We start from the raw sequence: 27,368 nt of genomic DNA on the forward strand, positions 1-27,368 counted from the left end.
TCGGACACTGCTCGTAGCAGTATTTTATTGGCTAGATCTCCCCAGGCAAGGGAAACAAAAGAAAAAATAAACAAATGGGACATCACACTACAAAGTTTTATTAGCACAGCAAAGGAACTCATCAAAATAAAAAGAAAACCCACAGAAAGGGAGAACATATTTGCTGATGCATCTGATAAGGAGTTCATATCCAAAATTTATGAAGAACTTACGAAACTCAACCAGAGTGTCATAGGTTTGATTCCCAGTCAGGGTACATGCCTGGGTTGCAGGCCATGACCCCCAGCAACTGCACACTGATGTTTCTCTCTCTCTCTCCCTCTCTAAAAATAAATAAATAAAATCTTAAAAAAAGTATTAAAAAAAAAAGAACTTACAAAACTCAACACCAAAAATAAAACAAAAAAACCCAACCCAACTAAAAAATGGGCAAGGGACCTGAATAGACACTTCTTCAAAGAGGACATACAGATGACCAATAGACATAATATGAAAAGATGCTCAACATCACTAATCATCATAAAAATGCAAATTAAAACCACAATGAGATAGCATCTCACACCTGTCAGAATGGATATCACCAACGTACCTACAAACAAGTGCTGGCGAGAGTGTGGAGAAAGACGAACCCTTCTGCATTGTTGGGAATGCAGACTGGTGCAGCCACTGTGGAAAGAAGTATCGAGCTACTTCAAAAAATTAAAAATGGATCTGCCTTTTGACCCAGCGATCCCACTTCTGGGAACATATCCAAAGGAACCCAAAACACTAATTTGAAAGAACATAAGCACCCCTATGTTCACTGCAGCATTATCTACAAGCGCCAAGATATGGAAGCAGCCTGGGTGTCCATCAGATGAATGGATAAAACAACTATGGGACATTTACACAATAGAGTATTACTCAGCTATAAAAAAAGAAGAAAGTTTTACCCTTTGTGACGGTATAAGTGGACCTGGAGAACATTATGCTAAATAATAAGTCAATCAGAGCAAGATAGATACCATATGATTCCACTCATACATGTGGAATCTAATGAACAAACCGCACTAACAAGGGAAGTGGGGACAGACTCATAGATGGAGAGCAGGATGGCAGCTAGTGGTTGGGATGAGGGGACGGAGGGATTGGACAAAAAGGAAAAATGACTCGTGAACACGGACAACAGTGCGATGACTGCTGGGGGAGAGGGGGTGCAAAAGGACTAACTGGTGATGGGAAAAATATAATACAGATCTTGACATTTTTTTAAGAAAGGACACTAACATTAGGTTAATGTCTCAACTTCGATCCTTATTTAGGCGGGCAAAACACTAACGGAATGAACCCTGGGAGGCACTGACACCGTTTCTTTGCCTTCCCCTCTCCTGAGCTGCAAGGGCCCTGCTTTTGCTTCTGTAACTTGTTTCTGGAGCCTCCGCAGTCCAGCTGGCTCACTTCTACTACCTCTGTGACTTTCTAAATAAGCTTTCTCTTATAATTTGAAGTTGTTTTTTTTTTTTTTAAAAGAGACCATTTCTTTAATTCTACAATCTGGAAAAAAGATTGGCATGGGCTATGTATAAGTTAAAACCATTTCTACTTTCAGGCACTACTGTGTAGGGGTGCCCACCCTAACCCTAATGAGCAGGGGCGAGTCCGCAGTAAGTGCACGATGAAGAGACGGAAAACTTGGACACCTACGACTTTCTTCACGTCAGAATGGCAACATGCTAATATCGTAATAAGGTGTGAGGGAGACGCATCTCACAGAAGCGCAGGAACACTCAGTCATCAGGCCTGTGAACTACAGAAATAGCAAAAGCTCATCTAAAATTTTAAATCAAATGCTACAATAATGCCAAGACTTTTGTCACTTGGACATACAAAACTATTAGTGTGGCAGTAACATTTAAGAAAGTATACAGGAAGATAGCTGTGCCTCCTTAAGCAAATGGAAATATTAGTATTTTGAAACTGAATGGAAACCACATTCCCATTATTCTGTATGACTTAAAAGTGTTTTTAAGATTGACAGGTAAATTTATAATTGACACTGTTGGATTTACAAAACAATGGCTAATCGATTGTATTAATGACTATAAAATCACCATCAACATTATCTTTTCTTTTTTCTTTAATATAATGTCTTTGAGTTCTGTGCTTTTTTTAAAAAACATTTTTATTTATTTATTTTTAGAGAGGGAAGGGAGGGAGAGAGAGAGAGAGAAACATCGATGTGTGGTTGCTGGGGGTTCTGGCCTGCAACCCAGGAATGTACCCTGGCTGGGAATCGAACCTGGACACTTTAGTTCCCAGCCCGCGCTCAATCCACTCAGCTACCACAGCCAGGGCTAACATTATCTTTTCTTGTTCACAAATTCCAAACAAATGGTTTGTAACGTTATAGCCCAAAGCTTAACACGTAGTTCCTGGTTTACTGTTATTCTTATTTTAAAGTCCTAGTTTTGCAGCCACCAGAAAGTAAAAATTCTCAATTTGCCTTCAAACATCAACTTATCAGTGTACACAGCACTATTATTAAGTATAAATGAACAGCTAACTAGAAGGCGAATTAAAGTGTACACACTGAACCTGACCTTAGCTTCAACGAGCCTTTTCTTCAGAAGAAACTGCACAAATATATCTCAGGGCATTTGTTTTGCTTGAAGCATGATGAGTGGTCACCCAAGCAGCCACACACGGTCCTTGCGTAAAGCATCAGGAACATGCACGTCAGGGTGAACGAGGCAACTGATTCAGGAAGCGCAGAGCTAAATGGCCCAGTATCACTATGACCATGGCACCCACTAAGTGACTGTCTTCTAGAAGCCCATTTACAGAAACTCCCAAATAACTACCCCTAATGTGTGGGTGTCTGGTATGTGGAGGGCTTTACAATGACCACAGGTAGTGTTCTAGATCTGTCACTAAACTGTCTTTCATCCTTGGACTTTTTCTGGTTTTGTATCTTTCATAAAGTCTCTGTAGCATGTAAGGATTAAGGGACAGATTCAGCAATCAGAGTGTGGGGGTCACAGGCCTTATCACCATCCTTCATTAACCAAACACGAACATCTACTGTGTCGGGCATTATTTCTAAGCAAAACGCCAGTGGAGAAAACCAGACCTCTTGCCCCCAAAAGCTTATGCTCTGCTGGGGAAGACAGGATAGAAACAAGCATGTGAGATATGCCTGGAGGATAAACTGAGAAAGAACAGGGAACGTGAAGTTCAGAGAGTAGCCACAGAAGCCCCAGGTGCCATGTGAGCAGTAGTGAGGGTGAGGGAACTGGCCATGAGGATGCTGGGAGGCTGGCAGAGGAACAGCATGGACAGAAGTCCTGCCTGCAAGGGTGCTGGGCAGGGCCCCGGCCCACTGCACGGTGCAGCCGTCACATTCATGCTGTTGCATTGACCTGCATGCCTTTCACCTGCACATGTAAACAGGACCCAGAACCACGGAAGGAGTCACTTCCTGTGCTGTGGGAAGAACGGCACTCTGCCCGTCGTCACATCTGCACTCCAGTCGGGCCACAAAACCTCACTGTTTGAAAACGGTGGGAGGAAAAATACTGCTCGAAATCGGCTGGCCTGGGCCACCATCACCCGGGCCTTTGTACAAAGTCAGGGAAGCACCTAAACCACTGCCAAAAGAGACCAAGATCTAAAGACCACATATTTCCAAAAATAAATGCAGCACAGACTGTTCCAATTCGGTGCAGCCAGGAGTCTTCTCTGCCTCCAAGGGCCACCTTTGTGATTAATGCGGAGCAGGAAAGAATGCCTGGCATGCACTCTCCAGAGGCGGGCACATCCACCCACCCGGAGCACAGATGGGACCGTGGCCTGCCTGTGCGGCAGGACAGTAAAAGGTAATCTGAACAATGGAAGGAGACTTGACTTGCGGTAGTGAGCCCACACAACAGAATACATGGAATATGTATTGTAGAATTGTACACCTGAAACCTGTATTAACCAATGTCATCCCAACAAATTCAATTTAAAAAAAAAAAGGCACCTGCATGCTGCCCAAAGTGGAAGCAGAGGTGAAGAAGAGGGGGTGGTTGTTGAGTGTTGGGGTTGTTTTGGGGGGATGATAAAATGTTCCAGAAGTGATGGTGGTAGGTGCGCAGCAGGGGACATACTAAAAGCCACCACACTGTGAACTCTGTAAATGGGTGAATTGTATGGTATGTGATTATGTCTCAAAAAAGGTATTAAAAATATATTCATGACTGCTTTTAACTGGGGCAGGGCGGGGGGGAGGCCTTCTGGAACCAGACACTAAAGCGGGAAACGGGATCATTGGCTCCCAAACTTCTTTTTTTTTTAAAAATTATTTACTTTTAGAGAGAGAAGGGAGGGAAAAAGAGGGAGAAAAACATCCATGTGTAGTGGCCTCTAGTGCACCCCCTATTGGGGACCTGGCCCACAACCCAGGCACGTGCTTTGGATTGTGAATGAGCGTCCTTTTGGTTTGCAGGCCAGTGCTCAGTCCACTGAGCCACACCGCCAGGGCAAGGACCCCAGACTTACACAAGAAAAGCTCAGGGGAGCACAGCTGGAAGTGAACACTAGACATTAACCCCGCCCTTTGGGAGGGCAGGCGCACAGCCAGCCAACCAGGCACGACTGTGGCAGTTGGAAAGGGGGGCAGAGGGCAGCTGTGGAGACTCTGAAGCCACAGAAAACCTGTTCTCCCACCTTGGTTTTTCAGACAAGTGAAATTGTTTACTCAAAATTATCTTTAATTTTAAAACACCAGCATTCAATGCCAACTCAAAAAATCCAGATGCGTGTTAACCTCCCTGCCTGCTGCCCTCAGAGCGCTCCCAGTTGTCAGGGACAGGACCACTGTGAGGGCAGCACAGAGCTGGGAAGTGGAAGGAGGCGAGGGCTGACAAGAGACTCGGACCCAGGTCCTACTTGTGCGGAGCCAGCTCAGGGTGCCCAGGGGGCAGACAAGAACCTAGGACTGTCTAGGTTGCTCGCTGGCCCCCTGGCCTCCCCTCAGGATCCTTTCCCCTCCTGAGGCACAACTACACAGGACCCCAGGTGGGGCTCAGTGTCCAGGTGAGGCCACGAGGGTCCTCAGCCCAGGAAGGGAAAACAAGCAGCCTGCCTTGGGGTCCAGAGAGCAGAGGATAGGTTTCCGGGGTGCAGCAGATTCCCGCAAGGCAAGCCACGAACTGTCCAGGGTGGAGTGGTCATAGTCCACTTGTCCATCTCCCAGGGGCTGGGGGAGAGAGGAAAGGTCCATCATGTGATATGCCTGTCATGTGATCTGGGCACATCCAGGCTGCAGGTGCCACTGCCTCTTGGCCCTACAGGTGGACAGTGACTGGCTGTTGCAGAACCTGGGAGAGGGTTTGGGGCAGTGCGGAGGAAAGCAGGTTAAGGAAGGAGGGGCTGAGCTTTATGCTCCGGGCCAGACCATCAGCAGGGTAGGGAACAGATGCAGCTCACTTAGGCAAAGAACTGGGTGGTTCCTGCACCCCCACACTGCATGCAGATACACTCCCACCCTTGCCCAGGCCCCCTAGCTGGGGTGGCATCTGTCTCACCTGTCAGGCAGTAGGGTGGTTACTGCACCAGCCGGTAGGTGATGTACCTGCCTGCAGTTTCACTGGGCCGGATAATCTTCACCACCTGCGTCAGGGTGCAAGCAGGGTTGGGAGGGGTCCAACCTTACCAGGGACCCAGATATGTGTGTGTGGCGGGAGTGAGGGGAGTGGGGGGAGGGCGGGCATAGCAGGGTGGGTGGTTCCAGGAGACCTGGGGCTGCCCTGGCTCTAAAGAGGTGGAGTCGGAAGGGGTGGATCCTGAGGGTCCCACCCAGGAGGAAAGGTGCTGAGGGCTGGGGTCTCCTGCCAGGAGGGCTCTCTCACCTGCCCTCGCTTTATCCCAAAGTAGCGAGCCACAGGGTCTCCAGCCTGGATCCTGGGCAGCTGGTTCTCTCGGAGTTTACTGGGAAGCTCAGTCAGGAAAAAAACCATGCAGGGTGGACTGGGAGGGATGGAGAATCCCGGAGAAGAGGATCGGGGAAGCCAGAAAGGATACTATCGGGCCAGTAGCTCCGTCACCTCCTCCTTGGTCATGACGACGTGCTCTGGGACCAGCTGCCAAGAGAACCTGAGTCTCCAGGGGGCCGTGACAGACCCCACTGTGTCCCACACCCCGACATGGGAGACGGGTACAGTGTGCCCCTCAGGGAGTCTGCACCCCACCCTGAGACTGTCATGCAGAGGCCTTGGGTCACAACCTGGAGTCCCCTGCAGCTCCCAGAATAGGTCTCCCTCCAGGTCAGTGGGGTGGTCCTGGGAACCTGCACTGCTAGCAAGGCCCCAGGTGATGGAGCTGCTCTGGGGCCCAGGAGGCCACCCACTTTGAGAGCTCAGCTCTGCTTCCTTCGCTGTCTCACCCCTTCTACCACCCCACGCCTCCCACCGTCCCCAGGCCCCACCTCATGCTCCGTGATGTTGATGAGCAACTCCTGTTGTAGAAACTGCTCCAGTATGTACTTGGGGGCCATGTCAACGAGGGACTAAAAGAGACAGACCCTCGGGCTCAGCCACAGCTCCCACCCAGGGCCTTACCTACCCACCCTTATGTGGCCAGAGACAACTGGACCTGGTTTGTTTCTTCCCCAGAAGCCAGGGCAGGCAGGAAACTGAATGGATTTGATCTTGTGCGCAACAAAAAGCCTGACATCAGAGCTGGGAATTCCCATCCTGTGTATGGGTTTCTCCCTGCTACCCCCAGCCCTCAGCACTTCTCTAGGCCTCAGCTTGGTGTCAGGGAATGAATTTCCGTCAAATGAGCCCAGGGGTTATCCCTGAGCTGGTGTGGCGGCCCCTCCCCAGGAGAAGATCAAGATGGCTAGGACTCTGCAGCTCCCAAAGGCAGAGAAGAGGGTGCTTGCTGCTGCTCCAGCCCCCACTCAGGCGTGTCTAACAGGGGATGGGTGGTAGAGGGCGGGGGGAACGCTGGGTCTGCTCTGGGGATACCCCACACAGCCCACATAGGGCAGTAGCTCCTTCTCAAACCCCGAGCTCCTGCACCAGGACATGGAGCCCACGCACTGAGGTGCAAAGTTGAGTGTTGCCCAGGTGCAGCAGGCGCCCTGGGTGAAAACAGCAGCAGGGCCTCATAGGAGGTGCTGCAGGAAGGGAAAGCGAGGCTTGGGACAGAACAGGAAGAGGAGTGGTCAGGCTCATAGCTGCCGTGCACCTACCTGCTTGGCGGAGGGTGTCATGCCTTGCTGCACCACGATGAGGGCTCGGGTGATGTTCTCCTCCTGCATGCGCTGGCAGTACACCTTGATGGTCTTGATCCCCACCTTGGGCTCCTCTGCAGGCAGAGTGCATGCTGCTCCACAAAGCCAGGTCCCCCACCTGCCCCTTCCCAGGCATGTGTGGCACCCCTTTCTGGGGCTTCAGCTTCCCAGTTTGCAGAAGAGGGGGCTGGCTGCCTCCAGGTCACCAAGCTTCTGAAAGGTGTCTATGCCCCTGGACCTTAAGGGGTCCCTGTCTAGAAGTAGAGTCCAGGAGTCTGGGTTTGGTTGGGTGCCTCACTAGTTTCAAGGTTTTGGAAACCTCGGGTTAAGTGGCCTGTTTAGTCTGGGAGCCCATAAGGTGCATGGCTGTGCTGAGTTGAGGTTGGCTGATCTGCCACTAAGCCAAACCATCCTCCCCAGAACCCTTACGTTCTCAGCAACATTCAGCATGGGGCTCTGTCATTGGACAAGTGCTGGATTCCACAAGCCCAGCAGGTCAGTGTCTGGGCTCCAGCCATCAGGATCCGTGCGAGGCTCCCAGCTGGGCCTCTATCTTCATGCAATGTGTATTACACTCCACCCACAGGCAGTGTCTTGGGCTGACTTGTGCCTCCCCCAAAATCCCCATGTTCAAATCCTAGCCACCAGGATTTCAGAAGGTGACTGTTATTTGGTAATGGGGCCTTCAAAGAGAGGACTAAGGTAACACGAGATCATGTGTGAGCCCTGATCCAATCTGACTAGTGTCCTTCTAAGAGATTAAGACACAGACTTTAGGAACCCCGTGAGGAAGCAGGAAGGAGACAGTCACCATCTACACATTTAGGACAGAGGCCTGAGGAGGAACTAACCCAGAGGACACCTTGATCTTGGACTTCTAGCCGCCAGAGCTGGGGACAATAAATGTTGTTTAAGCCCCTCATGTGCAGAGTTTTGTTATGGCAGCCCCAGCAAACCAATACTGGCGGAAAGTTCAGCCCTGACCTGAAGCATGTCCCAGAGGAGCAGCGATACCCCCAGTGGCACCGAAGGCCAGGAAGTGCAGTGAGACCTACTACTCCAAGGAGGGGCCGATCCCTGGCAAGTCTGGAGACAGCTCCACAGCAGGCCTGATATGCACAATTGCATCAAGGTCTCAAATAATTGTGGCTCAAACATGGGGACACTTTTCTTAGTGCCACCAGCACCCTGGCTGGTGTCGCTCAGTACATTAAGCTCTGGCCTATGAACCAAAAGGTTGCCAGTTTGATTCCCAGTCAGGATACATGCCTCATCTGTAGGTCAGGTCCCTAGTTGGGGGTGTGTGAGAGGCAGCTGATCAAAGCTTCTCACATCTTTGTTTCTGCCCCCCACTTCCTGTCTCTCTAAAAATAGAGAAATAAATAAAGTATTTTTTAAAGAAGTGCCACTAGGCTCTGCTCTGCAAATGTTTTCTGCCCACCTCTTGCATTCTGGGCACGGAGTTGGCCCCCAAGGCGCCGGACGCGGCCTAGCCCACCTTTTGCAGGCCTCAGAGCCAGGCTGCTGCAGTGGGGTAGGTGTTGAGACAGAGGAACACAGGAGTCTCAGGACACCCCTAAATGGCTCTTCACTCAACCTGGGGCTCATTGGGGGTCCTAGTAGAGGAGGCACCTGAGCAAGGTCTCCAGGGAAGATGACTGGACACTGAGCAGGCAGAGGGAGGAGGAAATGGTGTGGTGAGGTGGGGAGGTTGGCAGGGAAGAGGCAAGAACCCTGCAATGGTGCAGGAAGGAGCTGCAGGAAATGCAGGTGCTGAGAATGGAACCTGGGTGGTAGGGGGAGGACACAGTGGGTCTGAGATCAGGAGGGGCTGAGGGCTTGGCTGGAAAGCCTATGATAATCCTGGTTGAAAAAAACAGCCTAGGAATAGAATGGGAAAGGGGACCAAGAAGGACACAGAAAAGACACCCAGAGGGGTCAGAGATCAATGGCATTGCCCCCAGCACATGGGGCAAGGGGGAGCCATCTCTCCTCTGGGTCACACTGCAGGGAGCTGTGATCCTAGATCCTGAGCAGGCCCTCAGATGGCTCCATCAGAACCTTGACCCCTCTGGCACTAGCAAGGCACTGACCTGGGAAAAAGACAAACATCTGGTCAGTGGGGTCATCATTGTGGGCCACCAGCACTGTGAGGTCTGTGCGCCGTGGCCGCCCTTCACTGGGCTTATCCCCAAACTGGGCCTTGAACTCCTCCAGTGTCTGGTCTAGCTCATCCTGAGTCACCAGGTAGCCTCGGTCATGGCACAGCTGTGGACAGAAAGAACCAGGTAACTTCAGGGTGGAGGAGGGATCATAACAAGAGCTCGAGCCACTATGAGGGCAACATAGGGAGTTTGGAGCTCAAAGTGGCAGGTGTGTGAAGAGGCCAAAGAAGAAGGACGGGGAAGGTGGGGACAAAGATGGGGCATACCCCAAGACAGCCGCTGCACTACTCCAGCTAACCAGCTACCACGGGTGTTGTCATTTTATCCTGAACCTTGGGGAGAGACTGTGATTGGGAAGCAGCTGCAGGTCTGGGACTTGGAGCTGGGGCCCTGGGGCAGAAGATGACAGTTGGGTGGGTGGGGCATTGCTAGACTGGCTAGGCAGATTCTGGCTGGGAAACCAGGCAACAGTGTGAAGGCCAACAGTTCTAAGTCTTGCCTTGGATACCAGAGTTCTTTAAGTAGGCTGACTAGAAGAAGACCCAAATGGAAAAGGAGGAAGTGAGAGCTGCTACTCAGCCTGGCCCCCCCACCCCCTTTCCTCTGAGAAGTCCCCACAGCCTGATTCTCTCTCAGAATCCCAACACTGTCAGTCTGCAGAACGACTGTTTCAGTCCCTGCCTTTGGGTAGCTTTGTGAAGCAGTCAAGAGGCTGGGTTTGGCTGCCTGCCCTTTGTCGCAGCAGCATTCCTGCAAGGCAAGTGCAAAGGCCAAGGTCTTGGTCAAGATCCCACACCTCTGTAGTCTCTGGGGATTACAACAGCCCCCTCCCACGGGGTGGCTTGAAGTATACTGCAGGTAGTGACTGCTCAGCCAGCTTGCTGCTATCACTCTATCCCAAGTAACTCAAAGTTGGTGGCTGAAGCACAGAAGTAGCCACCAGAGAGCTCATAGAAATGTCCGCAGTGGATGATGGCAGGTCACCCCTGCCATAGAAACGAGGTTCCTTCTAGCCCCACAATCCTAGAATTTTGCCTTATGCACTTGGGGTAGTGTTGGGGACTTCCAGAAAGTAAACAAGAGACTGTGGACAGAAAAGGGTTCTATAGAAAATAACCTCAAAGGGGGATCTGATCATAAATCTCTAACTGGTTAGGTCACAGCGGGTAGCCACATCCTAGACATATTACTTGTTTTAGCAAAAGGTTTACTTTTGCCTTAGGTAAACCCTGTCCATTGTTCTCCTGCATCCAGGTTAACACACCTTTGAAATACGAGTAACCGCCCTCAGGAGAGCTCATACTTTTGTTATCTACCCTCCCTGTAATCCAATCCCTGCATTGTTTTCTCCCGCCCTCATGCAATCTTCCTTACATTCCCTCAATTCCAAATGCATAAAAGAAACGGCAAAATTGTCATTCTCCAAAAAAGTATTTGACATCTTGCTTCCCGGAATGCCGTCAATTTTGCTTAAAATAAACTGTTATAAAAGTTCTTTACAGGTTTGGACATTCTTTACATAGACAAAACCCTGCCATAAAGACTCAGCAAACATCCCGGGAAGACAGACCCCAGACTCCCTCGGATTCACGACTTGGCCACTGAGGCCCGCTTTCGCCGCGCGCGCCAAGCAGGGGCCCCCACGCGGACTCACTTGCATAATGGTCTTGCGTATCTTCCACAGCCGGTACGTCTCCTCCTCGTCGTCCATGCTTGCCGCCGGTCGCACTCCCAGCGCTTGTGCCCTGTAGGACCCGCGCCGACTGCGCCTGCGTCGAGCCCCGGTCAGGCCCCCTTAGCGTCCCAGTTTAAGGCTGTCCTCAGCGGATGCCTGAATGCACCTACCTTCCGGAGAGGCAGTGCCAAGGGCAGACCAAGTCTTCCGCGAGCTGCGGTGGCTGCGTCAGTGGCGTGCAAACGGCGTTACGCACCCTCGCTTCCGAAGGTCCCGTGGGTTTTTGATTGTACGGCATCTCCAGAATTAGTTTCTTCTAAACATCAGCCTCCGGGTGACAGTTTAGAACCCCAACAGGCTGAAACGAGAAAACTGAGGACGGAGAAAATGGGGCCAGGGGTTTGCTCTCCTCTCAGGAACTTAGTAGTCGCTCAATGAATATTTGTGCATCCAACTGTATGGAAGTCCTTTCAGTTAGCTCTGGGCCCCGTGCAACCTAATGGCCCCAGCCTCAGTTTTGCCATCTGTAGAATGGAAATAATAAAGTGTCCCCATTTAAAAGGGTTAGCTGAGAATCTAAAGGTACAACCATGCTTGGGATGAGGTTGGCATAGCTCCTGGTGCTTATGACGTGCTGCCACTTCTGTCCTTACCCTTTCCTGTCTCCTGAACCTCAGCCCTGTCTCTGCCTGGTTATCTCCCTGAGTCTATGCAGGAGACTCACCAAGCCCAACCCAGCCCCTGCCACGTGGAGGCCATCAGTAACTTCTCACTCAGTAATACATTTATTCAATCAGATAGGTACTGAACAGATATGTACAGGACAAGCCACCTGACATTCCAGGAAGAGACAGGATAGACACAGTGAACATAACAGACAATAATGTGAGAAGGTGACGATACTTTGTAAGAGCTTGGCCGGCTATGGGTAATGGGAAGTTTGCAGTGTCAGATGGGAGGCCAGGAAAGGTGAGGAGCGGTTCCAGCAAAGACCCAAAGGAGGAGAAGGAGGGTGGTGGGGCTGTCAGGAGGGAGGTGTATCAGGGTACAGTCCGTGCCAAGGCTCTGAGGCTGTACCTTGCCTGGTTGGCAGCAGGAGGTGTGTACTCGGAGGGTAGGAGAGGTCAGAGGGTGGGATGGGGCAGATGTAGGAGGCATTGTTGATAGTGTTGAAAAGTCTGGGTTTTCTTTTCAGCCATTTTCAGAGAGACGAGGGAGGGGCTGCAGAGGATGTCCCACCCTGAGAGTGGGGAGCAGTGATCCAGGTCTAGGAGCCGTAAAGGAAGCACCCACAGGATTTGCAGGGCAGGATTTGGAGATGAGGGAGACCATCCCTCATGCATAAAAGAAACTACAATGTTGTCATTCCTGGGTTGCCCTGACTGGGATGGGAAGACCCAGGGAGTAGAGCTTGGGGGGCTCCAGTGAGACCCCAAGGGCAGACACTGATGAATCAGGGAGGATATGAGTGTGGAATTCAGGGTGAGGGCCAAGTGGAGACAGACGTGTGGGCACCATGGGCACACGGTGGGGATTAGAGCTGGGAGCCTGGATGAGGTCACCTGCAGATCCAGCCCAGAGGCCAGGAGGAGGGGAAGGAGCAAGCACTAGAAGAAACGGGTGTTCACTGACCCTGGACCAATCTTGGCTATGTGGCCCGAGGAACAATATTTAATCTTTCTGTGCCTCAGTGCCTCCCTCTCCCTGCCAAGAACAGTACCCACTTCCTAGGGTGACCTGGCTAATCACTGAGTGCCTGGCACTAGCGTTATGTAAGTGCTCTTACATAGAATAAAGGGCCGTGGGAGGTTGCCAGGTGTCCTGGAACTAGGTGAAGAAGGTGCCTGGAGGAGGAGGGAGCGGCCATCAAAACCACCAAGCTGGCCCCAGCTGGCATAGCTCAGTGGATTGAGTGTGAGCTGTGAACCAAAGGGTCGCTGGTTTGATTCCCAATCAGGGCACATGCCTGGGTTGTGGGCCAGGTCCCCAGTAGGAGGTATGCAAGAGGCAACCACACCTTGATACTTCTCTTCCTCTCTTTCTCCTTTTCTTCTTCTCTAAAAATAAATAAAATCTTTGAAAAAACAACAACCCACCAAGCTGTGAGTCTGAGCAAGCCTTAGGATTGAGCAGAGGTTTAGCCAAGTTGACATTGTTTGTGACCGTGAGGAGGGCAGATCTGAGGAGGAGATGAATGCCTGTATGGGGCAGGAGGGAAGGAATTGGAGATGTGACTTGATGCAAAGGGGAGCAGGGGGAACAAGAGTGAGAGGACCAGGTTAGGTTTTGATAGGAGAAAGGGCTCCCAAGAGCAAGTGGGCCTCAGGGCCCCAGAAAAGCTGGCAGGGCCTGACCACAATGCGGATGACTCAGAGTCCTGCCAGTGACCACGTGGCCTCAGCACCAGGACACAGTGTGGCAACTTGCTCCTTCACACCCCCCACCATGGTATGCCACCTGACAGAGCCTGAGGCCCGGAGATAAGGCCCCCACCCACACACTTGTGGGTGGACATGTAAAATGGATCAGCCGCTGTGGAAAACAGTCCAACAGCTCCTCAAACAGTCACACAGAGTTACTGTGTGCTCCAGCAGTTCCACTCCCACGTACATAAGGAGAAATGAAAATACATGCCCATGCTACAACTTGGACAGGATTACAAAACCAAAAGGTAGAAAACAACCCAGACGTACATCAGAGGATGAATGGATACAGAAAGTGGTCCATCCACACGCTGGAATATCACAGAAAGGAGCGAAGCTCTGACACTCTCTACAACATGGATGGACCTTGAACATGTGACACTCAGAGAAGCCGGACACAAAAGGCCACAAAGTGTCAGGATAGGAAAACCCACAGAGCTAGGAAGTGAGTTAATGTTTGTCTGGGGCTGTGGGGGAGGGGGAGTGACTGCTAACCAGGACTGGATTTCTTTTATTTCTACTATTTTTTAAAGATCTTATTTACCTTTAGAGAGAGGGGGAGGGAGGAAAAGAGGGAGAAAAACATTGAGGTGTGAGAGATACAGCACTCGCCTTGCCTCTTGCACACGACCAACGGGTGGCGGGGTGGATATGTGGCTGGAAACCCAGGCATGTGCCCTGACTGGGAATCAAACCTGCGACCTCACAGGCTGGCGCTCAAACCAATGAACCATACCAGCCTGGGCAGGACTGGGTTTCTTTTGAGGTGATGAACATTTTGTAATTAAATAGAGGTGATGGTCAACGTTGCAAATATACAAAAATCACTTTAATTCTACACTTTAAAGTGATTAAAATGGTGAATTTTATGTTATGTAAATTTTATCTTCTTTTTTTAAAAAGAAAATCAGATCACAAACCCTGTCCAGTCCTTCCTGGAGCTGGTTGCCACTCTGGAAAGGCCTCTGGCCAGTGGGCAGCTCGCCTTCCTCATTGAGGGAATCCAGCCACCACAGGGGAGCCTTCCTGGAGCCTTGGGACTGCCCCAAGCCCCCATTACCCCATCTGTAAAATGGGATCACTCTGGCAAAAGCTGTGAACCTCCAAAGGCACCCTTCCCAGAGCCTGGGGTGCACTTCCCCACTTTCCCCACTGGGCAGCTGCCCCAGCCCCGCACCAGGCTTGTCTCCTCTCCTGCTCTTGTCTCCTCCTATGTGACCTGCAGGAAGTTAGGAATGGAATGAAGCCCCATGCTCCATCATCTCTCATCCTTGGTGCACTTCATGGGGGCCTCGCCCTGTGCTGTTTTTCTGGCAACTCCAAAATGAATTACAGCAAATAACCACAGATCACAACTTAAACGAAAATGGAAACAGCTGAGTCTTCCTCATGGTCAGACAGACTGGCCGGGACACCAGTGCTGCCAAGGGGAGGAAATGCTGGGGGTGTTCCTGAGAAGTGAGGAGGCCCAACTGAAAATGCTCCCTTCCCAGAACTTGAGAACTCCTATGGTGGCCTGACTGGAGTGAAGAAGCCACAGAGAAGAACATTGTGCAAGGAGAATTTAGCAACCCGGCCTGGGGGAATTTCTCCCTCCACTACTTTTACCACCCAACTTGGCCATTTAAGCCCCTGCTCTGCCTTCTAAATGGCCTGGGTCTGGGGCAGAGGTAGAAAGAGGGCTCAATGTCTCTGCCAAATCAGCTCAGCCCCAAGAATTCCTGCCCTCTGGCCTCGGCAGAAATGTTCATGAGAGAGTCTGAGAAAAGGGTAAGATGTTTACAGAGCACAAAAGGCTGAAACTACCCTGCTGTCCCAAGGTCAGGTCTAGTAATGCCTGGGGGATGGGGGTGGGGTCAGCCAGGCCTGCTGCGGAATTCCATGACTCAGGTCCCAAGAATGGGATGGGTCATTTTTCTGACCGCTGTGGCCAAGAGTCTAAGGTTTGAATGGGGCCCTTCCGATTCTGTGTGCGCACCTGCCTGTAATGCTAGAAGTGGAGACGCCGCTCTGGGGTAGTTTTTCCTTGTAAGCACACACCTGGGCAGTCCCACGTGTCCTCCCTGGAGGACGGAATACCAGGGAGTCTGATTTAACACCACCCCCCACCTGAGGTGTGATTTATATAAGCGGCTAAAGCGACGGTTTCCCTAGGACCGTAATGCCTCGGCCACTGTGCTCTATGGCAGACACTGCGGCAGCAGACGACTCCGGCAGGGGCACCCGCCACTAGGTGACCCTCACGCAATCGCTGGCGCCCACAGATGGGGCCGAGGCGCCCCACAGCCCCAAGAGAGATGGAGTCTGGCCCCCAGCTTGGTTTTTATTGACGTTAAAAACAAACTCCCCATTTTTCAATGAGCTGGGGCGATTTCTCTGCGAGTTCGAGCTATCTCCCCTCGGGTTTCCAGTTCAAGTTGTCAGGTACCCCGCGGAGCTCTGGACAATCACCCAGATAACTGTCCCACGGCCACCAACGAGCAGCTTGCGTACACGCGGCCGCCCACCCGCCTACGAGCAGGCGCAGTCACAGACAACAACAAAACCGCAGCCCGCGGCCCCACCGACGCTCGCCCTTCACTCCCGCCTCCCATTGGCTATTTCTACAAAGCGTCACAGCGCCCGAGTGGCTGACCAATGAGAACTCTGGTGGGCGGGGCCGAGGGCGGGGAGGCAAGGCGCGCCGGCGCGCGTCCATTGGTCGGCTCAGCGTGGGGTGGAGCCGCTACTTTTCAGGCACCCCCTCCGCTGCGATGAACTTAAGCCGCTTGTGCCGTCTGCTGAAGCCGGCCCTTCTGTGCGGGGCTCTGGCAGCGCCAGGCCTGGCCAGCACCATGGTGAGCTCAGCGCTGACGGCCGAGCCGGCGGGCCGTTGGGGTGGACGCGCGGCCTCCACCGCGACGCCCGGGGCCACGGTGACCTTGGGTGGGAGGGCACCGTCCGGCGCGCACGTGAGGCAGCTGTCGGGGCGGTGGATAGCACAGGGGTCGGGGTACGGGCGGGGTCATGCCTGGGGGCGGTTTCCGGGGATCAGCCGGCAAAGCTAAGCGTTTGGGACTTTCGGGCCGAGCAGGGGCTGCTGCGACTGGGCAACTGGCGGGGGGGGGGTCTTCGGCTGCTGGCGCCCAGTCCAGAGCCCGCAGAGTGAGGGCGCCCCTTGGGCTGGTTAATCCACCGCCCCTCCCCCGCCCTGTACGCCCTGGGACACTGCGCAGTGGCGTCACAGATGAGCGGCTGGGAACCCTGGTTACCGGTCCTTTGTTCCCCGGGCGCGGCACTCGGTAGGCACCGGTGCATCTGGAGAAGGATTGTCATGGGCCGCGCAGCCGCCTGCTCCCGGGGTCGCTGCAAACGGCGGCGCCGGTTGCCTAGCAGGCGGCGGCGCTGCCGACGCCGGCGCCGGCGCCGCCGCCGCCGCCGCTCCCCCAGGCGGCGGAAGGCACCGGCCTGCGGGCGCCGGAGGGCACCCCCCCGCCGGAAGGAACCCTGTCCCGAATGCCTGGAACGGGCACAGCCTGCGGCCTGGGAGAGTGGCTGTTGTGTCGAGTATCAGGATCCGGTGCGCGTGGGGCCCCCACACCCACCAGTGGTGCCCCCCGCCCGCTGGGGCACTTGGCAGGATCCCCAACCTTTCCTGGGCCTCGGTGTCTGCGGTTAAACACGCCCCGCCCCCCCGTGCAGGGTGCGTGCACCTTTGAGGAGGAGGAGCCCTCACTTTTTACTTGCTTAAGGGTCCTTTTCCACTTGGGAACTCTTCCTCCCTTGGGGACCGCGGGCTGGATGAGTTGGCTGGTCTCCACACTCGGAGGTTCGCCAGCCGCTCAGCGCACCCTTGTTTTGCAGTGCGCGTCCCGCGACGACTGGCGCTGTGCTCAGTCCATGCACGAGTTCTCAGCCAAGGATATCGACGGGCACATGGTTAACCTGGACAAGTACCGGTGCGTACCTGCCAACCTGGTGGGGGAGGCAGAGGGAAGGCTGGCAGCTCTGACCCCATTCCATCTCCAGGGGCTTCGTGTGCATCGTCACCAACGTGGCCTCGCAATGAGGCAAAACAGACGTAAACTACACTCAGCTCGTCGACCTGCACGCCCGATATGCTGAGTGCGGTTTACGGATCCTGGCTTTCCCTTGCAACCAGTTCGGGAGGCAGGTGCGTGCCTTGCGTACCTGGTTGTCCTGTGTGTGGACATGGGGAGAGGGTTTGGGTACACAGAAGTGGGAACAAAATGGGGTACACATTTCTTCCTGCTGACCCAAGCACCCCTGCTTGCCATAGGAGCCAGGGACTAATGCAGAGATCAAAGAGTTCGCTGCCGGCTATAATGTCAAATTCGATATGTATAGCAAGATCTGTGTGAATGGGGATGACGCCCACCCGCTGTGGAAGTGGATGAAAGTCCAGCCCAAGGGAAGGGGCATCCTGGGAAAGTGAGTGGGGGTAGGGGAGGGCAGGGCAGGATGACTCCCCAGGGGATGGTGCTGCAGTTGCCATGGGATTTCTCATGATTTATCACTTCTTTTGTAGTGCCATCAAATGGAACTTCACAAAGGTAAGGAAGGGCTTTGGGGGGGCAGAATGGGCCAGGACTGTGTCTGAGGCCAGCTCAGTGCCCCCAAGAGGCCTTAGTTTTGGCCCTAATGGGGCAGCAGGTGGAGGCTGGCCCCCTTGCAGGGGCCCCCTGGCAGCAGCCTCATGCTAATGCTACCTGTCCTGGCAGTTCCTCATTGACAAGAACGGCTGCGTAGTAAAGCGGTATGGTCCCATGGAAGAGCCCCTGGTAAGTGCCTTTCAGGGAGCCTATTGGGGGTGGGTTCACCAAAAGAGGTATCCCTGACCCTGCTTCCCCCACAGGTCATAGAGAAGGACCTGCCCTGCTACCTGTAGCTCCACAAGTGTGTACCCTCCATCCGAGCCCACCACCCGTGCCCCTCGGAGCCTTCCACCCGGCACCCATGACAGTCTGTCTAAAAACCAGCCCACTGGTGGGGCAGACCTGAGAACCTGGCGTGCACCCCTGCCGGAGGAAGGCCCTCGGCCCGGCCTGGATTGTAGCTCGGTACCCCCACCCCCTGGCTGTCTTGTGGGAATAAAACATACAAATTGGCCTGCTGGGTACTTCTGCTTCCCTGGGGGGTAACCATGGGATGGAGTTCTCTTAGGGCTCTGAGGGCTGCACCCACTCTGCTTCTAATCTTGGCAGCCCACCCCTTGAGCACTGGCAAGGGCTGATCCTCCAGGTGCTAGTTTCTCCTAACTGTACTATTCCTAGCCCAGGGCCTTAACCTGACCAGAGGCAGCTCTTTGGGGCCTGCCCAGGGTGGTGGTCTTCCCCAGTGGGAAGAGGTGGGAGCATTAGGGGAGCCAGGCACCGGGCTGAGCAGCTGCCAAGCTGCTCCTGGCACACAGCCATGCTGGGCAGGGCCTGCTCAACAGACTGGCTTCATTGTGTGGACGCTGAGCCAGGGCACCCAAGCCTCCTCATGATCCTCACTTGTAAACAGGAGAAGTTGTTCACAGTCCTCCCCACAAGAGTGGGGAATAGCTTAAGGTCAGCAGGTGAGGAGTGACAGAGCTGGAGAGTAGCTATGTCCCCACCCCCTACCCCACCCCCATCTAGTTCCCCAGGGAAAGCCAGCAGTCAAGGGGTGGGGATCTGCAGAGGGAGGTAGCTCCCGCCAACTACTCAGCTTTCTGACTGAAGATAGCCCCCGGCTTCTGGTGTGCTTCCCACGGCTCCCAGGAGGGGCTTGGAGTTCCACTTCTGCCTCCCATACCAGACCCAGCTCTTGGGCCTTCTTGTCCCTGAGCAGCCACCTGTAGAACCAGTACCCCAGTACCCCACAAAGGAAGCCTTGGGAGGAAACTCAGGCCAAAGCCCTACACACTGCGGAGAGGGGGGTATGACACAAATGAGGAATTGGTCTCACCACAAGGGTCTCAGCTGGGCTTTGTCTCTGCGGGGCAGAAGGCAGACAGCACACAGTGTCTGGTCCCCAGATACCAGGAGCCTGGCTCAGCCAGTTCAGAGGCAACCGACCTGTTATGCTGGTACTGGGACCATGCAGTAGACAATGGTCCTACCCAGTGGACCTATCTCTCCCATCCTGGCTTGTCATCCACAGGGCCAGTGAGTGGGTCGAGTCCTTGTGACCAAAAGCAATGAGCAAAGAATTGGCAGCTTTCACTCGCCTACACTCCCCACAGGCCAGGCATCTACATGCCCCTTGTGGAGAGGACATGTAGTGGCACCGCCACCCTCCTCACTTCCCCTGCAGTCCAGAAGAGCAGACAGCCTGGGAAGTAGTGAAAAGACACATATATTTAAAAAAGATCTTTTTACATATATACACTTGAATTATAAATACACGTAGAAACCAGGGACCACCCTCTACCCCTCCAGTTCCACAGGCAGATTCTGGGGCCTGGAAGAGGCACTTGGGCAATAATTTAGGGAGCAGAGAGCAGGTAGGGGGATTGCATATATTAATAGGGGGTCTGCCCCACACAGCCTCCCAGAGACGAAGGCCCTGAGAACCGAACTGGGGGTTTCCTGAGTTTCCAGCTCTTGGGGCCACCCAGTTTTGTGTATTTCAGGGGTTCTGGTCTTTCCAGGCCTGATGGGGTGGGCTGGGGACGGGAGTCCCACCCAGGCCTGGAGGGCAGGAGTGAAGAGGCGAGGGGCACCCTCCGCCCCCAGGCCCCACCTGAGTCCGAGTGGGATGTGCACACTCGCTGCTCCACTGGGCAGGGCGGCAGCATGTTGAGGGGTCTGCCGAGGCACCGGCCGGGGAAGGCACTGCAGTGGAGGCCTTGGTTGGCTGGATGAGGGGCGGGCTAGCCCCGCTTCCTCTCAGTAGTTGGCAGGGGGACCTGCCCTTCTCACCACCCACTTTGGTACAAAACCATGCCTGTGGCATATTACAGATAAATAAGTTTTGTCCAGGGAGAATGCCTGGCTCTGTGCTGGAGCCCAGGCCTAGGAGTTGGGGAAGGGGGGGCTGAACTGGATGACACTCTGCCGCTCAGGGCCCCCACCACCCCCTGGTACACCCATAATCCCTGCACCGCCGCCCAGCGCCCCAGTGGGCTCTGGAGGTGGCACAGCATTGAAAGAACGCATCATGTCCTCTAGCACCTCTTTGAAGTTGATGTTGCAGCCCTGGTGCATGAGAGCTGCAGGGTCAGCTGGGGCATTGGGGGAGCCCAGCAGCAGTCCGCTGGGGGTGGGAGTAGGGTCTGGGGGAAGTGGAAAGGCAAAGGGTGAGGGCGGTGGGAAGACCTGGGCTGGTGGGCTGTACGTGAGGTCCAGGACCTCACCAGGGCCACAGGGCAGTGAGAGTGGGCGCAGGGCTGGTGGCGGCGGCAGTGGATAGCCCTGGCCCTGCACATTCTTGCGCTTCACATCTGCATCCATGAGTTGCAGCTCCTGTAGCACTCGGGGCATGCAGCTCTCAGGGATCTTGATGCCTGCAGGGCACATGGAGGACGATGGGTCAAGCAAGGCCTCTGGTACAGCATCCATCCACCCCCACGCCCCCTTCCTGCTGGCACACTCACCAACTTGCTTCTTCTTGTCCTTGGTCTTAAGGCGAACGATCTGCAGGTAGCTGCTGCTGGTAACATCAGCCATGACAGCAGCGATGCGGCCCCACACTCGCAATAGTGCCCCGCACAGCATGTAGTGGTGCCGTAGCCTCAGGCCCTGCACACAGTCCTTGCCCTCCTGCACCAGCCGGCATTGCCGGTTCCTGAGTGGCAGGCAGGGAGGCTCAGACACACAGCGCCCCACGCACCTACCCCCAACGACCCTGCAGCTCCTCCCCAAGCCCCATATGTTCCTTCCCCATTCTAGCACCGCTTATCTCTAAGTGCCACCTCCTGGGGGTCCTGGGATGCCCCAGATGCCCAAAGTGCCCCTTGCCCTGTGTAGCATGTGCAGACCATAACTAGTAGAGCTGCCCAGAGAAAATGGGACAGTACCGTCCAATGCAGTGTGCCCCCCAACCCAGTCCAACCCATCCTCACCACGAGGTATGGCTGCAGTGCTTCAGCGACAAGGTGTAGTTACTCTCCCAGGGCTCCCTGGCCTCCTCTGCTGTCACCTAGGGACACATAGTCATGCTAGACCCTGAATGAAAGGCCCATCCACACTTCTAGTACCCTGAGGCTCAGTGTGCCTTTGGCCGACTCACCTCACACCTGGTGACCCCCTCTTGGTGGCCAGCTGGAAGCCCTACCAGGGAGGGGTCACAGCGGGGCAACCAGAGTAACAGAGATACATAAACCTGGGGACGTGGGCATCCTGGGGCCTCCCTGCCCATCTCCTCCCCTGCCCCTGCCCCTACCCGTTGGAACTTCCGGCATAGGCTGTCAAAGGTCTCCAGTTGGCTCTGCCGGCCAATATTGGGCTTGTACACAGTGAAGAGCTTGTTGTGGTTCTGCTCGGCCAAGAGGCAGCTGGGCTTGTTGCCACGAGCCTAGGCAGGAGGGTCTTGTGAGATTGGGACAGGCAGCCGCATGTCCCATATAGGGGTCCCCAATGCAGTTGTGCTGGGGAGGACGTGAAGCTGGAAGCTGGACCTCTACCCTTCCAGCACTGTCCACCCTTCCCCAAGCCGGCCCCCAGGACTGCCTACCTTGTAGGAGAGGTAGAAGCCATCATGGGGGCCTGTCAGCTCCAGTGACCTGGTATATGCCTCCTCCCACTTCAGGCCACGGTCCACGGTGATCTGCCACAGCATTCAGACATTAGGGGCGGAGGGGGGAGGTGCTTGGGGCAGGGGTCAGGGCAGGCCACTGCCCTCTCACCTTGTACAAGACCACCTGCCCATCCTGCGGGTGTCCGGGGGCCAGGAACACCTGCTGGCTCTCTTCGTAGATCTCCTCAATGCCCGGAGCCAGGTCTGGAGAAGACACCAGGGTGAGCAGGGTCCCACCTGGGGGCCACATGTCTCCTCACTCAAGTGAGGCCCAGTGTTGCTCAGCTGGCTTCAGTTTCTGAGCTTCGGGCTGGGGATGTCAATCCCAAGTTTTCAGGTGGCCGTAGAGGGGAAGGTTCCCCCAGCAGGATCAGCCTCGTCCTGACCTTGCCCACACCGTGGAGTGCAAGCAGCTCCTCCAGTCTGGTGGCCTGGGGTCCCAACCCCAATGTGCAGGTCACTCACACCAGGTGTGACCAGACAGACAGCCTGCCTCTTGGGGTCGCTCTCTGCATGGCTGTCCTGGGGAGTTAGGTAGGGGTCTACACCCTCTGCAGAGTTATGAATAAAGCTTTATTGGTAAAGAGATCCCTCAGCCCTTGGTGTACTTGGTGAGGAGGGCCTGGTATTTGGGGTGCTGGTGGTCAGCTCCTTTAGGCCCCTCCTTCTCCCCTGGGGGCACTCACCCAGGATGCCCATGTCGTATTTGCCCTCTTTCTTGTCCACCTCAATGAGGTGGTCAAAGGTGTCAGAGAAGTACTGGAACAGCGCGTTCTGCTTGTGCACCTCCAGCCCCAGGATCCGGTTGAGGAACTTGGTGATGGAGCAGTCTGTGTGGGCAGGAGGGCCTCAGGCTGCGTCTGTTCCACCTGCCCACTCCTCACCCAGCCCACCTGGAGGGTAAGGAGGACTCACCCTTCTCCACATCCAGGCAGCCGGACCTGGACTCCCGCCCACCGATGCCAACCGATAGCAGGCCCTGCTTCATGTCTGCAGGAGGAGAGGGCTTTTGCATGTGCCCCTTGCCCTAGCCCGCCCCTGCTCCCTCTGCCACCACAGTCCCTTTGGTGGGCGTTGGAGAGATCTTTAGACACAAATCCAGTCTAACAATCCCAGTGCTCCAAACTGGTCCCCCAGGGAGACCCCCATGTGCCACACCCCCAGCTCACCCCGGAAGAAAGCGGCGTCCCCTCCTGGGTAGCCCTGGGGCAGGGGCACCTTGTTCTCTGTCTGGCTCAGGATGGTGGTGAGGACACAGCTGAGGGCCCGGGCGCCATACTAAGCAGAAGGGCCAGGTCAGAGGATGGGCTCAGGCACCTGGGACCCCTCCTCTCCAGAACCCCCAACCTCTTGGGTACCTTGTTCTCAAAGTTGTACTTGCTCAGGTCTCGGGACTCAGTGGCTCTACGGTCCCCATGTGTCAGAGCCCCCTGTCGGAGATGGGGGAGCCTTCACACACTGCTCATACTCTTCTCCACTCCCCTCCTCAGGTGGACCCCCAACAGTCCCCATGACCAACCCCGGCCCACCTCACTTGGGCCCAGCCCGACCACTCACCAGGCTCTCTAGTCGCTTGGCGACAATGGAGGCAAACCTGCGCTCTCCGGCCAACTCTGAGATGAGGAAGATATATTCTGGCGCAGAGACTTGATTGGACCGATGGGTCCGACCTAGAGACACGAGGGCTCTCAGGGGCCACCCTGATGGGATGGGGCCAAGGCGAGGGCATGCCTGGGGCAGGACAGGGGCAAGGCCTGGGTATCCTGGGGTAGGGTGTCCTAGGGAGTGGCAGGGCTCACCAAATTGCTGGATGGCACGGTCAGCACTCCAGGGCAGCTCAAGTGTCATGTGGACCCGGCGCCGCTGGTTCTGGACCCGACGATCAGCTTGGAGAGAGACTCCAGAGCTGGAAGCCTCTGAGATGATGGCCACAAGCTAGGGGGACGTGGATGGGTCAGGTTGGTGGGGCAGGTGGTACCTGCTCTTCCTTGCCCACATACCTCATATGCCCTGGGTCACCCTGATGTGTTTAAGGTGACCCACACAGCAAGCTGAAGCATACTGTATGGGGTGGGGGCCATGTGGGCTTTGAATGAAGTGTGGACCATCCCCAAGGTCACCCCTGCAGGAGGTGGCAGCCCCACAACTGCCTGCTTTCCCACTGTTTCTTCGGGTGGGTTTCACCAGGGGGTAAAGGTAAGGCAGCCAGGGAGGCCTGGGTCCCCCACCTTGGGCACATACACCCAAGCAAAGCACACTCACGTGCACACAGCCACAATGGGGCTGGAGTGATCAGTGGTCCGGGGCCAGCTCCTCAAGACTCAGGACCCCTGCATCTCCCATCTAGCAGGCCCTCACAAGCTTTTCCTCCCCACCCACGTATACTGGCACACAGGGGTACCCGCCTCCATGTCCCCTACCTTTTCCCCTCTCATGAAGCGCTCCTTCTCCCTGAGGTTCACGTGGTCAATGGAGAGGCCCTGCTCCGCCCGAGACTCGAAGGCCACAGTCCCGTCAGACCTGGACACCACTCGGCCCTTCCTACCAGTCATCTGTGGCAGGGCAGGAGCAAGGGACAGGCTGTCAGCCTGTGTGGCTGCACAGGGGCTGGTCCCCGTGTGCCTTAATTTCCGTGTCTCCCCCCACCCAGCCTCTGCCTTGGGTGAAGAGAAGGGCTGTGGGCCCTGGGCCAGAACATGACCTCTGCCCTGGGACCAGCCACATGGGGCTACAGAGGATCTGAGGTACACCACAGGGACATCCCATATAAGAAAGAGTATAGTGTGGGTGGGAAGAGAGAACAGGAAGAGAAAATCGAGGGTTTGGGGGTCCAGCCTAGCGCCTGAGACTATACCCAGAACCCACTGGCCCAGGGGCATGTTGGGGTGATGTGGGAGGTAGGCATACACCCCGCAACTGGATGCAGGACCCTGCAGTTGGCTCCCCAACCTCATAGTGCTGGCCAGGACTTGGATTGGCCACCAGGGGGCACCAGAGTCTGAGTCCTAATGGGAACCCTTCCGGAGCTCACCTCTGCCACATGTTCAGGGCCCCCTAGCTGGTCGATGAGCTCATCCAGGGTGTTGACTGGCAGCTCCCGGCCCAGCACCTGCACCTTGGCCAGCAGGTCCTGCTTCAGCCGTTCCACCCGCTCCAGGATACCAGGTCCATGGGGGTCTCGCTGTGGGGGGCACAGGAGGCCTGTGGGGGCCGCAGGGTCAGGGGGGTGACCAGCCAGGTGACCTGACCATAACCCTACCCACAGTAGAACTCAGCCTTGGGTCCTTGAGGATGAGAGGTTCCCTCTAGCCTCAGGGACAGCCAGGTGCAGGGGAAGTATAGGGGCCCAGACATTCTCCCTAACCCCAGACTGCCTGTGTGTACCCAGCTCTGCTGCGGACCGGCCATGGGGCACTGACCTCCCCTCTCTGACCCTGTTCCCCAGCTGTGAAGAAGGGAAACCCTGGGTCACGGGCCTCACCACGGTTGTCAGCAGGAAGCCCCACAGCATCCACGATAACCACATCATCGTCCACCAGGGACTCGGGTGAAGAGTGGAAGTCACTGTCCAGGCCGGCATCTGATTCGGTGCTGCTGTCATCACTGATTCGGATCACGCCTGCCATGTCATACACTGGCCTGGATGCCTTGGCCCCTCGGCCCCTAGGCCGCCCTGAAGGGGAGGAGCCAGGGGTCATCTCGGCCCAGCTCTGCTCCTTTACCCTGTGTGGGTCTGACTTAGGGGCCAGTTCATGGCAACTCACAAGCGGGCATTGTGGCTGGAGACTGCCCCCACCAGCTCTCTTGGGAAACTGCAGTCAGGGCACCCTGTGCCTGTTGACCCCTGGATGCCTCCCTGCAGGTGGTATGTGGTTTCACTCCTCCCTAGTCCTCCTTTGCAGGTGGACGGTGGGAAAGGGGCACCCCCTGAAGCAGAGGGAGCAGCGGGAGTGACTGGCTGACCTGGGATGGTGCTCAGATAAGAGGGACCGAGAGAGGCAGCAGGAGACAGGTCAGGAGGGAGCCCCAGGAGGGCCACAAGCCAAGGCTGCAGGCACGATGGGCACTTACGTTTTCTCTTACTGCCTGCTGCTCTGTCTCGCTTTCTTTTGGTGGAAGGAAAGTGCTTCTGAATTAGTGACAGAAAGACGCCCCTGAGAGAAGCAGAGGTTATCCTTACTATGAGGATGAGCATGCTGTCCGCCAGGAGACCTGGAGGGGGCGCCAAGCAGTGTGCAGTAAGGTCTGAAGGACAATCTCAAGAAGGGGGTTTTGTTGTGAGGCACTGGGTGTAGCCTGGGGTGCTGGGTGCAGCTGGCCAACTCTGAGAGACAAGGGAGTGGACACATTCGGTGACTCCCAAGATGAGGGCAGGTAGGGTGGGTGCGTGGACCTGGGGGCTTCCTGGAGAAGGAAGGCAATGCTGGGCTGTGGGGGCGGAGCCAGAGGAGGGGCTGCCATGCTGGACCCTCGTTCACAATGGGCTGGGAAGAGAGGCTTGGGGCTTTGGGGACCCTGAGGGTCAGTCCCTAAATTTTGAGAAGTCTTTCTTAAAACAGCGCCATCCCTATGTGAGACGGGTTCCCGGAAGCCTCATCCTGGAGTCTTGGGACACTTCAGTGATGCTCTGACCCCTGAGCTCCGACAGTTAACCTTTGCAGCTTTAAAACTAAGCTGGGTCTGAGGTCCCTGAGGATGAGGCTCACAAATGTATGCCAGCCTCCCATGGGCGAAGTCCTGGGGCAGGGCCCAGCAACAGGTTACTGCTGGGGAGGCTCAGCAAGCCACAGCGTGAGGGGGTCTCTGGAGTGGCACCCGGCCTGTCTCCAAGTGCATCACTCACTCAGCGGCTGAGACGAAGCAGTCAAGCTGCCCATCCTTCTCATCCAGCACCTCCCGAGTCCGTGCCTCGCCTGTGGACTGCAGCCCGATGACCACGCACTGTGGGGGGGTGAGGTGGGAGTGAGCCCGCTTGGAACCCCCTCAATAGCTCTAGAGCATGGCTCTAGAGGGGCCCACAGTAAAGCCTCTGAAGCCAGAAACCCAGTTTGCCTCAGTGTCTCCCTCCTTCCCACCTTGGATCCCGGCTGGCTGCTAGGCCCCCACACAACCAGACCCACTAAGGAACTCTGCACGGCAGCTGC

The 27,368-nt window shown here is 55.3% G+C and overlaps 3 protein-coding genes and 1 non-coding gene across 11 annotated transcripts in view; 1 reads left to right on the forward strand and 3 right to left on the reverse strand.

Annotated features, from left to right (window-relative positions):
* Nucleotides 1–1,487: 1,487 nt before the first annotated feature.
* POLR2E (RNA polymerase II, I and III subunit E) lies at nt 1,488–11,206 on the reverse strand. The gene is made up of 8 exons (XM_028519690.2): nt 11,078–11,206; nt 9,352–9,526; nt 7,217–7,332; nt 6,446–6,526; nt 6,043–6,101; nt 5,871–5,949; nt 5,547–5,631; nt 1,488–5,218 (listed from the first exon to the last, which is right to left on the reverse strand). The coding sequence occupies exons 1-7, from the start codon at nt 11,132–11,134 to the stop codon at nt 5,566–5,568; spliced, it is 633 nt and encodes a 210-aa protein (XP_028375491.1). The 5' UTR covers nt 11,135–11,206; the 3' UTR covers nt 1,488–5,218; nt 5,547–5,565.
* On the reverse strand, nt 1,695–1,796 carry LOC114504443. The gene has a single exon (XR_003685211.1). It is a non-coding gene; the product is annotated as a small nucleolar RNA U13 (small nucleolar RNA).
* A 4,997-nt stretch (nt 11,207–16,203) lies between the features above and the next one.
* GPX4 (glutathione peroxidase 4) lies at nt 16,204–18,630 on the forward strand. 2 transcript variants are annotated; one of them, XM_028521206.2, is made up of 7 exons: nt 16,204–16,358; nt 17,365–17,459; nt 17,530–17,674; nt 17,801–17,952; nt 18,050–18,074; nt 18,243–18,302; nt 18,377–18,630. In XM_028521206.2, exons 1-7 carry the CDS (start codon nt 16,275–16,277, stop codon nt 18,407–18,409), a joined length of 594 nt encoding a protein of 197 aa, XP_028377007.1. In that variant the 5' UTR covers nt 16,204–16,274; the 3' UTR covers nt 18,410–18,630. The 2 variants fall into 2 exon arrangements, with proteins under 2 accessions (XP_028377007.1, XP_035888003.1); XM_036032110.1 differs by lacking the exon at nt 16,204–16,358 and adding an exon at nt 16,637–17,080.
* A 1,194-nt stretch (nt 18,631–19,824) lies between these two features.
* SBNO2 (strawberry notch homolog 2) overlaps nt 19,825–27,368 on the reverse strand; it is a 48,737-nt gene continuing 41,193 nt past the window's right edge. For all 7 annotated transcript variants that reach the window (XM_036032108.1, XM_036032107.1, XM_036032104.1 and 4 more), the window contains 17 exons: nt 27,068–27,165; nt 26,296–26,378; nt 25,706–25,897; nt 25,256–25,425; nt 24,645–24,776; nt 24,024–24,159; nt 23,782–23,894; nt 23,583–23,654; nt 23,394–23,502; nt 23,140–23,214; nt 22,911–23,054; nt 22,334–22,428; nt 22,162–22,254; nt 21,871–22,002; nt 21,551–21,627; nt 21,083–21,273; nt 19,825–20,992 (listed from right to left, as the gene is read on the reverse strand). In XM_036032108.1, the coding sequence (XP_035888001.1) occupies nt 20,502–20,992; nt 21,083–21,273; nt 21,551–21,627; nt 21,871–22,002; nt 22,162–22,254; nt 22,334–22,428; nt 22,911–23,054; nt 23,140–23,214; nt 23,394–23,502; nt 23,583–23,654; nt 23,782–23,894; nt 24,024–24,159; nt 24,645–24,776; nt 25,256–25,425; nt 25,706–25,897; nt 26,296–26,378; nt 27,068–27,165 (2,403 nt within the window). In that variant the 3' untranslated portion in view covers nt 19,825–20,501. The remainder of the gene's footprint in view (nt 20,993–21,082; nt 21,274–21,550; nt 21,628–21,870; nt 22,003–22,161; nt 22,255–22,333; nt 22,429–22,910; nt 23,055–23,139; nt 23,215–23,393; nt 23,503–23,582; nt 23,655–23,781; nt 23,895–24,023; nt 24,160–24,644; nt 24,777–25,255; nt 25,426–25,705; nt 25,898–26,295; nt 26,379–27,067; nt 27,166–27,368) is intronic.

The sequence above is a fragment of the Phyllostomus discolor genome, chromosome 8, assembly GCF_004126475.2.
Source record: "Phyllostomus discolor isolate MPI-MPIP mPhyDis1 chromosome 8, mPhyDis1.pri.v3, whole genome shotgun sequence".
NCBI classification, from domain to species: Eukaryota; Metazoa; Chordata; class Mammalia; order Chiroptera; family Phyllostomidae; genus Phyllostomus; species Phyllostomus discolor.